Raw genomic sequence first — 12098 nt, 5'->3', positions numbered from 1 at the left:
AGCACATATGATACAATGCTGTCTTAGAGGTGACATCCAAAAGAAAAAATGTGCTCATTTTTGGTACTTTATGGTTTATAAAAGAGACAAAGGACTTTTTCCTCCAAAAGAGCTTTCTGCCCTTTTTTTTTTTTAAACTTTAGAAATTGAGATCTTGCTTTGTTATTCCTAGAAGTTGCTATGTCAACGGCAGAACTTGGCCAACATTATGTATTCAGAATGTGAAAGCTGAGCAACTGCCATGTGAAAGGATTAAGTTAGACTTGTCAAAACTGTTTTTGTTAGCACCTATTTCAGTCAAACAACTGACAAACAGCTGGGAAGAAAGATCTTTGTTAAAGATGTAACATCATGACCTTTCAAATAAGGGCAGAGAAAGCTCTCACTCCCGTTCTCTGATCCTCTAAGGCAGCCTAAATCAAAAACAGTGAAGACAAAACCTCATACTGCTTATATTTTTAAGGTCAAACCCAAGCAAAAAAACCCACACATCTGCAAAAATAAAATGCATGTCTTCTTTGATCATAAAACAGAAAAAAGTGACAACCCAATATTTCTATCCCCTTTTCAACTCACCTTTAAATCCATTCCTAGCCCAGTGAAGTGTGGGCCTTCAAAATAGTATTCTTCACTTTCTGTCCTAAATGTTGTACACTGTTACAGTTTGCGTTCCAGCTTACCATTAACTGCACATCATTTGCTACAGTGAGGTGATTTATAAGAACATAGATCCAAAGTAGTATATATCATTTGTAAACTGTCTTTGAATGAGTAGCATTAATATATTACAAAGGTTTGTAACAGGCTGGTTCACTGACAATTTACACATTTATATTGAGCTCGAACCTTGACATTGAGTACACAACCTTGAACCCCCCCAAATACATGAGGGGATATCCAAAATTTGACTTTTTCCAAGGTTGCCAAAAGGTCAATGTTCTCATTGGCTTTTAATAGTTCCAAATGCTCTTTTGAGCCTGATCCATGATATTTGGTGCATATCAATTAAGGACTGCACAATGCTGAGAAAGTTCCAAATTTAGTATTTCTAACAGCTGACAAGATGATCATTAACTGTTTACAAAAGTTATGTTCATGTATTCCATTAAGTATCTTGTTGGGCATGCTCTTGAGTACTGTTCTCTTCCATTTGGAGAAAGATAGATCAACTGAAGTAACCAGTTTTATGTAATGGACTCAGCCAAAAAAAAAATTGTTGAAGGCAAGCTATTACATTGCAAGCAAAGATGTTGACAATAGATCCACCAGAAAGGCGAAATATTGTCAACAAGTGTAATATCGGAGATCCTGACTCTACAGATTATTCTCCCCATTCTAGGATTCCAGTTCATAGACTTATGTACGGAAATGTACTCAGACAGAGGAGGGTACAGTCTAAGTCAGGGGTAGGCAGTCTATGGCACGCGAGCTGATTTTCAGTGGCACTCACACTGCCTTGGTCCTGGCCATCGGTCCAGGGAGCTCTGCATTTTAATTTAATTTTAAATTAAGCTTCTTAAACATTTAAAAAACCTTATTTACTTTACATACAACAATAGTTTAGTTATATATTAGAGACGTATAGAAAGAGACCTTCTAAAAACATTAAAATGTATTACTGGTACGCGAAACCTTAAATTAGAGTGAATAAATGAAGACTCGGCACACCACTTCTGAAAGGTTGCCGACCCCTGGTCTAAGTGCTTGTGTGGGTACTTCCTGAAATAGGTCAAAAATACTTTCTATGATATTCTGAGGCTCACCAATGTCCTAGCTAGCAAGGCTAAGCACACATTGATCCTTTATACAATGCTACATCATTTGCTCCAGGATCCCGCACATTCAACTGCTGGCCAGTTCTGGAGAGGGAACCATGCTGTGGAAGGAAGGACATTACCCAAGGAAGGACATTACCCCTCTTTAGAGTTAACCCACTAAATGTTGGATAGAGAAAATGCTGAAGAATGCCTCCGTAGATACAACACACCACATCGCTGTATATTGGTTTATATAACAGCACTGTAATATTTTCAGTATTTTCTATTCCATTCCTTTTACATCATACATTGTTTATTTTTTAAACTCACTAGTACTTAAAGCTTATCTTAATTGGACTTTACAAATGTGTTAAGTATCTCAAGAGAATTGGTGACCAATTAACTCAAGGTAAAGGCTAGTGTGGACATACCCCACAAGTTTCATCAAATTTATAAACATTTGTTCATTTATCCCAGGTTGATTCCTATATTCTGGAACAAACATCTCCTGCCTTCTTGTGCATTCAAACATTGAGCCCCATTTCCTATGTCTCAAACTGTATCAGACAACTTCCTGCTGGGAAAGATCAATAAAACAGAAGCTTTACAGTGAGATTAACACCACTCACAGTTCCAGTACTAATAAAAGAGTGGCAAATACTTCTGAACTATGTTGAAAATTCATTCCATTATTCTTATTCAGTAAACATTTAACTATGATAAGAAAATTTTAGGAATGTTAGAATTACGAATAAAACAAACCAAGACAAATTAATTCAACCTACTCGACCTCATTTTAGACCATTTATTAAAGTAGCAGCTTTACACATACTGTCAAAGGAACATATTCTGCTTTTTTAAAAACAATAAAAGCAGACCTTCATTTAGGCTTAATACTAATCCATCACTAAAAGATGCCAGAACAAAACACTAGTATCTATTATTAACAGACTAAGAAAATTCCACTAAAATTTGGGTAGTTACAGGATACAGAAGCTGTAGCAAAATTGATGCCTTTTTTCTGTGAAATGCAGCACATTATATAGATCCTACCTACTACACTTCTAAAATATATGTCCTCCAGCCTACTTGGGTCCTCCACTCCCAGGAATAACTGCAGTGCCGCACATTTTCCAAAGGTGCAAAAGCATGAAATTCACATGATTCTTGACAGTTTCACTACTGCCCACAAGGTTCTGAACTGAAACAATTAAACTGATCAGAGTTAATTTCATTCTACTGTTGCCTGGCACAGCTAAGAGGCAATGGAGCCTTTCATTTGCAGATTTTGTGAAGTCCTGGATTGGTTAACAACCACTTCACATTTGAAAGACTACCTTTATTAACCAGAAGGGTTAAAAACTTTTTTTTTTTTTTAAATGAACACTTAATCTACAAAAGACAATCACTTAGGCCCTCACTCTTCCAGGGAAACTTCATCCTCAACACTCAAAAGTACGTACGTGAAATTTTCACATCCTTCTAACATAAGCCACCACATAAAAAAATGATTTACACTTCATATTCAATCACATCATTCTGGGGTTTGGGGAGAGTTGTTATGGAAAGTCTAACAGCAAGGTTTCCTTCCGTGTTCGAAACTTAAGGGTGGTGTCTCCCATGTAATTTTAATCCACACGCATCTCCTTCCCTGAGAACCTAGTCAACTTCTATTTAAACTATCCAAGAACCTAAAATTAAGGTTGCACAAAACCCCATTCATTCTGACTGAAACATGCATGAGATCCATTTTCACCTGCATAACAATTTATTCAGTTCCAGGAAAAAATAGCGTCCAAATTGGCTAATCAGAGCCCTGAAAATTGAAAAAAAATTACCTAAATACATTATGTTGCCCATTACATATCCCATCTAACAGAGCATTATCTTGCTTTATAAGTTATGAAAAGTGCATTAACAAAGGTTCTCGTTCAAGTGAAAGGATAAGCAACAAAATTTAGAGGTTTTGCATTGGTAAAGAAGATGTTTATTGGTAAGCAAGATGCTTTCAGTTATACACAAGTAAACAAAGAATGGCTTAAAACCTCTTCTTCACAAATTCTACTAAAACTGGTCCAGCACATGCATTCAGACTGCAGTTAAAATCTGTCATAAAAACACACCAGCTAGAGAGAAGTTCTTCTTTCTCCTCCAGTTATGGTTCAATTTAACTTAATGGAGATCTGAGGTTTTTTACTTAGCTGAATGCTCCTTGGTGAAGGCTTTGGGGGTTTTTTAGATATTCACCACAATGGTGTACCACTTCCTGCACTGAAATCTAAAGCACTAAAGCCACAAAGATTAATGATCGCAAATACAGTAGATATACAGCAGAAGATAGTTACCAAAATGCCACTCTCAACAAACACACTCAACGATACAAGAATAGACGTGCCTCTTTTCCAGCAGTAACTATATAGTATTCATAAATTCTGTTTTTCCATCAGTGCACAGGGTAGTAATACTGATAACTCCCATTAACACAGATAACAAATGGCTCATGCTATTTCTGCACACACTTACAGAAGAATCAATCCTACTATTTTACAAACCATGGTTTTTAACTCAGTGAACCTATTAAATGTTTTGAATAACTCTTTGTAAAATCTAGCACAGTTATACAAAGGAAAGTACAGTGGTTGAGTGATAAACGCATGGCCTAGTTTACCAGTTACATGGCTCATGGGGGGGAGGGGGGGCCAAACTGGGCTGATAGAGATTATCACAATACCAATTCAACCAACACACTAATGATCTCTCCATAAACCTGGAACACAAGATAAATACACAGTAACAGCAGACCACAACTCGGATGTGCTTGCGATGAATGAATACACACCATTGAATATTATTCTAGGTATAAAAAAAAAAATGAAAAGAGTCATTTTTTAAGAAAAAATCAATTGAAAACATGTACACATAGTGCTGGGTAAAATAATACTCCTTTTTAGATATTTACAGTATATTTAAAATATGTAAAAAAAAATTAAAGTGCTCATTCTAAATCTTAAATACCTGTATCCGTCTGATTTTTCTCCTAGCTACCTGAGCCTCATTACTCATGCCATTCCACAGGAAGGAGATATTTTGGTTATCCCGTTACCTAGACATGGAGGCTAAAAACCCTCACATTTAATTAACAGGATCTGCCAAAATCATTAGCCTCCTAATGGACTGACAGCCTGGACAGTTTAGGCACCTAGGAGGAAAAGACACGTTATAGTAAATAAATACAATTACTACTATTGTTATCTTGACTCCATAGCAAAATATTCCATGTTTCAGTTATCCCCTCTATAAAATGCTTCTAGCTTGGGAAAACAGTTTTTAATAGCACTTGTAAGATTTTCACTGAATTTGCAGGGGGAAACAAGGGGAGAGCACAAAAAGGAAGACACTTGGGCTTGGTCTACACTTAAAACATAGACTAACCTAGCTATGTCACTCAGGGGTGTGAAAAATTCATACTGGCACACTACAGTTTAAGACAACTTAATTCCCAGTGTAGACGCAGCTAAGTCAATGGGAAAATTCTTCCATCGATCTAGCTACCACTGCTCAGGGAGGTGGGAAGCTGTAGCGCCCATAGCGTGGACATGGCCTAAGGAAAATGATCAGAATTTCCCACTCTCCAGCAGATAACTTTGAACCTAAAGAGAGACATGTCAAACAAATTCTTGCTTTATTTAGACGGAATAGTGGCTACATACAACTTTATTAACAAATTATGTTCAGTTTACATAGCTATTATACTGTTTGGTATTCAACGATATTCAAAAAAATAATTAGATACCGTAAATGGAGAGAGTACTTGGACCTTCCCTTAGGCAGTTATTTAAATTACATGATTTTTGTGGAATGATACGGTAGTCTGGATGGTAAAAACTGCATGTGCCTTGGGGAAACAACAGGCTGAAAGTCTAACAAGTCTGAAAGTTTTATGTACTGATATGTCCACAGATCCATCAGATTTGCTTTGCCAGTTCCCTAATTTTGTTAAGCAGCTTTAATTTATCAGCATCTTTCTGCACTCCTCAACTATTCCAGCCTTAAACTCATCAATGACTCTTTTATATTTGCAGAACAAGCCTTCCATGCATACTTGTAAGATCCAAGTATAACGACTAATTCACTAGCAGCTAGCTTAAAAAGAAAACAAAATTTAAAGGAACAGTCAGGTAAATATTTTTTTAAACAAATTTACTGCATGCATCACTTGAATATTAAAACAATGGAAGTTTAATAAACCTGTTTACTTTACATTATTTGTGCTGTTTGTTTACTTGGTGCAATTCTGTTAGATTGGACATTGAAAATAGAATGATCTGGCTATAGTCAGTTTCTCATGTACTAACACAAGCTACAATATGCTATAGTGATGGGTAAGGTTAGAAGAAGAATCTGAACAGAATGTTTGGGTTGCAAATACTGCAGTAGAGTATTTGTTTGTTGAACATTATTTATACAGTAAAATCCCTTGTTTATGTTCCATGATGAGGTAGGATTGCTAAGAACAAATGGGAAGGCAACTGAAATAGGCTTGAAAATTCCACCCAGGAGCAGGAAACTTTCCCTTCTCAATACAAGAGCCTAGAAGGCTATTAATTATTGCTGCACCTTTTTCTTTTCTTTTTAATGAAAGCTAAGTTTATACCCCTTACAGTTGTGGAAAAATCTTCCAAATATAAAGAAATGCAATACTGTCTTGTAGAGTCCATAGACAGCTCCTATGTTTCAACAGTGATTCAGTTTGGGCAAGAAACAGCAGAGTGAAGTTAACGACTCTGGTCAGTTTCGATGGTGCTACTCAGATCCCTATGGGCAGTGGTAAAACTGTCAAGAATCCTGTTGATTTCACAGTCCTACTGCTTAGGGAAGCTACCTGAACCAGCAGAGAGTAGGCACTGAAGTTATTTACAAGGGCTTCGAAAAGTAGTAGCTCTAGAGGAAAGAGAGTAGTAGAGACCTACTGACCATTCCTCTCCTCACAACAGCCAGGAGACTGGAGAAGCCAGGACAATACTGGAAACCCACACCTCTCACAGCCGCCTGGAGGCTCTGAAGGGGGGGGTAGGGAGCTCATTCTTCCTTTCCAGCAACTAGAGATGAGTGGAGCATCACATTCTTCAAAGGCTAAGAATGACAGTGACTTTCAGAAGGGTCCAGGGACAGCAGCTGGTAGAAATCCCAGCACCTATCCCAGAAACTGGATGTGGCATGCTGGCTTTTCACTTGACCACAGACCTCAATGGCGGACGCTCTCCACTCTAATTTTTTATATCTGCTTGTGACAAGTAGGTTTAGTCCTCTAGCCAGCATGTATCTGGTAATTTTTCCAACTCACTTTCAAAGCGTGCCAAAAGATTTGAGAGTTCATGAGTTTTGGAAGCTAGATGCATTGCATGAAATGAGAGGCTTTTTAAGAGAAGCAGTGATTACTGGTTAAACCAAAAAAGATCTGAACAGAGTATAATAGTTAATTATTCTCACAGAGACCTGTAGTATAACCTCCAAAAAATGGATAAGCCAAGATAATGCTAGGATTTACTTTAGTACATTAGTAATACAAATAAGTGTGATTAGAAAAAATGTGCAATCACATCATGTGCAACATTTCTTGGAACAGCAAAGAAAATTCTAGAACACCAAAATTATACAATCGTGGTTTATTGACCAGTCTGAGCATTCTTTGCTTTTTATAAGAGACCCATACAAAAGCACTGTATTATGCAAATAGTTTTTGTGAAAATGGAGACCCTGAATAGTTAATTAAATTCTTGATCATCAATTAGCTACTCTTCTATAAAGTTAACTTTATAACATGGTACAGACTGAGCACTGAACTGGGTATAATCTGCAGAGCATGAGAAGATGAGGCTATGAATAACCAGCATCAGATTCCTGCCTCTGATTAGCAAACCCTAACAGCTCTGATAAAGAGTCTTTTGAACAAAAGTTGTTTGAAAAATGCATGTACATGCTGTATTATATCTTTTTTGAAAGAAAACGCAGAGATCATTGCTATGTGCTTCCCTCAACTTATTTTTATTTTAGGAATAAGTCTTGTCTGTTGAATAATGTTTATTTTTATTCCATTTCTGTATAAGACTGCATATTTTGATAGCTATGTTTATGAATTTAAGTTTAGAAACTCATTTATTGCTCTGGGTAACCTTATGCCTATTTTTGCTTTAAGTTGGATATTAAAAAAAAAAGTCTGAATTATTTGAGTGTGGTCTGGAAATTTCATTTTTCCATAGCATGTATCAATTTATTTTCCTGTTCAGCAGAGTTAATGGCTGCTGAAAAGCATGTCACCATATTAGTTGATTGGCTGATGTACTAAAGAGTGACTCAGTGGGAGAATTTATAAAGAGTGACTCAGTGGGAGAATTTAAAAAGAGTGAACATTTTTCTAGAGCTATAAATGAAGAACACTGTTTTCTGCCAAAACACTGGTCTTTCACATTTTTTCTCCTCTTATTTTTGCAATGAATTTAAATTACTTACTATACATTTGATGTTTTATCTGATCATTTGCTATCACAAGAGTTTAGGGTGTTGTACTAGCACATGCAAGGAAAGGCTGGTTACCTATTTGTTGAACACTAACCATAAGAAAGGTTTACCTGGTTTTGTTTTTAAATGGTGCTGAAGTAACTCTGACCCTTCATAAAACAAATCAAGTATGACTGATTAGCCAGATTTCTATATTTGAAATTTAAGACCCCCAAAGTTGTACAATCTGAATACCTAGTTTCATAAGAAACATATCAAATTACAGCAATTGCTCCAGCTACCAATTCCCATGCAGAGATCTCGATGATACCTGAAGATATTTGAAGCACCTTTCAAGTTGCTAAGAAAATCAAAGTATGTTAACAGTATACTTCAAATTCTCTATTAAGTGATATTAGCAAATTAATCTTGTCAGACTTCTCACAGTGATCTACACATCCGCCCATTTTTACAACAATTTCTATACTTCGGAATAAAACCACAGACCCTACAAATCACCAACTGGTACACAAAACTGCTGACAAACTGATGACAAAGAGGTCAATATGAGCATATCACTTTCATGTTCCAATCACTGTACTCACTACTCATCCAATATTAGATCACATTCAAATCTTTGACTTAGCTTGGGCCTAGCCCTAAGATATCACAAAGGTCTCCATAACAAAGACCTCCTGAAACTGCAGCAGTCAAACACACAAGGAAATTCTAGAACAGTGGTTCTCAACCAGAGGTATGCAGAGGTCTTCCAGTGAGTACTTCAATTCATTTAGACATTTGTCTAGTTTTACAACAGGCTACATAATAAGCACTAGCGAAGTCAGTACAAACTAAAATTTCATACAATGACTTGTTTATACTGCTCTATATACTATACACTGACGTGTAAGTACAATATTTTATAATTACATGGTAAAAATGAGAAAGTAAGCAATTTTTCAGTAACAATATGCGGTGTGACTTTTTTATTTTTGTAAGCAAGTAGTTTCTAAGTGGGGTGAAACTTGGGGTACGCAAGACAAATCAGACTCCTGAAAGGAGTACAGTAATCTGGAAAGGTTGAGAGCCACTGTTCTAGAAGACCATGGCAGAACAAGTAGAAGCTGAAGACAGGGCTTCTTGGAGGCATAATTCTCCACCATAGCTAAGAATGACCACAACCCTGACCACCTTCTGCACAAACTGCAGGGCTTAACATTTTGTGAGAACAGTGCCAGATAAACTCTCAAGAAAATGGATACACCTTGCACAGGAAAACAATACAAAGTAAATACTGAAATCATTGAGATCTTTTGATATGCACAACAAGGTCCTGGTCCATGATGAGGGCTCCTAGGTGCTATATAGTAATACAAATAATAAAATGGACACAACCATCTTGTATCTGTAGGGACAACAGATAGTCAAGAAGGGCATACACAGAGGACAATAACTGAATTACATCTCCCCACTTCCTCTGCCTTTGAGGCTCTCTCCACCCACCCAAAAGACAGTCAGCTTCACAATATAGATTTTAAAAAGTGACCTGTATATTTAAACATTCATATTATCAAAGTACGGTCATGATTAAATAATTTGAAAAAAGGGGAAATGGTAATAATATATAACCTGCTGTTAAATACTGTTCATTTTGTAACAAGGTAGTATTTAGCTGTGTCATCACACTAATTGAAATGTTTTATTGTAAATGACTTAAAATATCAATAAATAAAATCTTTTTCCTAATAAAAGGTTGGTCATTCTATGATGTGCATGCTGTGAATTAAACAGTGTAATCTCTTCTATAGTGACATTATTTTAACTATTCTTTCCCCACTGGTTATATCATACAGTAATCCTACCAACATCTCAAAGTGGCCACAGCTATTATCATCCTTATGTGCCATTCTGAAAGAAGCACACAAAAACGGCTTCCATATGGGGGAGACAGAGAATATGAAACTGGGGTCCCATGCACTTCTTTTAATGATTGTAAAGTACTATGGTGATGAGAGTTCTGTAAAATTCTCCACAGATACCAGGCTGTTGATTCCACCTTCCCCCCTCAACACTGGATACATCTCTATTTTGCGGATACTCCTCGCCCCACAACAGTGATCTCATTCTGATAGCCCCCTGCCATGCTCCACTACTGTCAGTAACTAGTCTCCTTCCTCCACACATACTCGGCCCACGTTACTCCCCAACAATATCTACAGCCAGCCCCGTCACCCCATCTTCCTGCCTCTGTAACTGCTGCCAACCTAACTGACCACCTATCTATCGCTTCTTTCTTCCTCCACGATTCTGACGGAAAGTGGTTGCATCTGATCTAAGATCACAGCAAGGCTGCGCCCTGTAATACCACTCCTGCTTCATCTCTCCCGTCCCCCATCTATATCACCCCTACACCCCTGATCAGCTCTGCTCCCCCAGCGCCCGCCACTAGCCAGCTGCCTCCCCAGTTGGCCACATCAGCTCGGATGGAAAAAATCACCCCCAGTGCGCGGGCAGATTGCACCCCGACGTTACCGTGTCTGGTCCCGTAAGGGTCTAGCTACACGCGAAGTGTGTGTACTTCGCAATGTACCTGCTAGATGTCAAACCCCTCCAGCTTTACCACCGCCTGCCTCCCCGCTGTAACCGGCCCGGGCTGGGTGGGCATCAGGGAGAGGCGCCTGGGCGCCAAGGTGCACGCACCCCGCGGGCGCGCCGCGGCAGGGGCTTGGGAAGCGAGGGAGCGCTCCGACGCCGTGTCGCCCCCGGGGGGTGGGGGGGACTGTCTGGAGGTGAACCTGCCTCCGGAGGCGCCGCGGCACCACACCCCCCCCGCGCTGCCAGCTCCGTGCCCCCGCGGGCAGAAAGCCGGGCCGGGCCGGGCCGGGCCGGGCTGGAGAAACCCCCGGCCATCCCCCCCTTCTCCCCACCCCGGAGCCAGCTGGAGCCCCCCGCCCCTCAGCCAGCGGGGAGAGGCGGCCCCGCCCGCAGCGCCTCCCCCGGCCCGGCCGCGCTGGGCAGGCGGGCTCGCAGCGCCCGGTCCCGCCGGCACCTGGATGTAGTTGGTCTCGCAGTACTCGGCCACCCGCTCCAGGTTGGTGTAGCTGTCGAACAGGGCCCGGCGCCCGCCCGGGATTTCCTCCTCCAGCAGCATCTGCAGCTCCGCCATCTTCACATCCTCGCCCCCGCCTCGCCGCCGAGACCCGGCCGGGGGCCCAGAGAGAGAGAAACACCCACCGCGGCGCGGCGCAACAACCGGGCACCCAACCGCGCAGGCGCAGAACCCGGGCCAGACAGACCCCCCCCCCGGCGCCCCTCACGCGCACACACACTTCCGGTTCATCCTGGCATGGGGATGGGGGGGCTGTACGCTAGTAACCCCGTCCCCATCGCGCGGGGAGCCAGAGGGGAGGGGCAGTGAGCCTGGAGGGGCCAGGGGGGAGAGCTAAGGGGAGGGGCGAGGGAGCAGGGGGGGCTGGGGAGGTCTGAGGGGAGGGGGGAGGGGCTAGGAGGAGTGAGGGGAGGGAATTGAAGAGGGATGAAACAGGAGGGATGGTGAGAACAGAAGGAGACCATCTGGCTGTGCAGGACAGGGATTGTATTTTATGACTGAAGGGATGGAGTTGGGGGCAGGGATGAAACCCAGGAAATTCTCTCTCCGCACTTGCATCCATCCCTTTGCTGCCTCTAAGTGCTGCATTTTTAAACCTAGCAGCCCCCAGAATTGTTTCCTTACACACTGCTGTGCACCAAACAGGCATTTTGCACTTGCACATCTAGACCCCTGTATACATGTGTGTATGAGAGTTTGAGGCGAGTAAATGGGTGTACAATCATAGTACGCCT

At 40.6% G+C, this 12098-nt stretch overlaps 1 protein-coding gene across 47 annotated transcripts in view; it reads right to left on the bottom strand.

Moving 5' to 3' along the window:
• ABI2 (abl interactor 2) overlaps positions 1-11421 on the bottom strand; it is a 95459-nt gene extending 84038 nt beyond the window's left edge. For all 47 annotated transcript variants that reach the window (XM_065413555.1, XM_065413550.1, XM_065413522.1 and 44 more), the window contains exon 1: positions 11305-11421. In XM_065413555.1, coding sequence (XP_065269627.1) covers positions 11305-11421 — 117 coding nt within the window. The remainder of the gene's footprint in view (positions 1-11304) is intronic.
• Between the last annotated feature and the right edge of the window lie 677 nt (positions 11422-12098).

The sequence above is a fragment of the Emys orbicularis genome, chromosome 11 (assembly GCF_028017835.1).
Source record: "Emys orbicularis isolate rEmyOrb1 chromosome 11, rEmyOrb1.hap1, whole genome shotgun sequence".
Classification (NCBI taxonomy): Eukaryota; Metazoa; Chordata; order Testudines; family Emydidae; genus Emys; species Emys orbicularis.
Note: the sequence above shows the minus strand (reverse complement) of the source record. Positions and strands in the feature narration are given on the sequence as shown.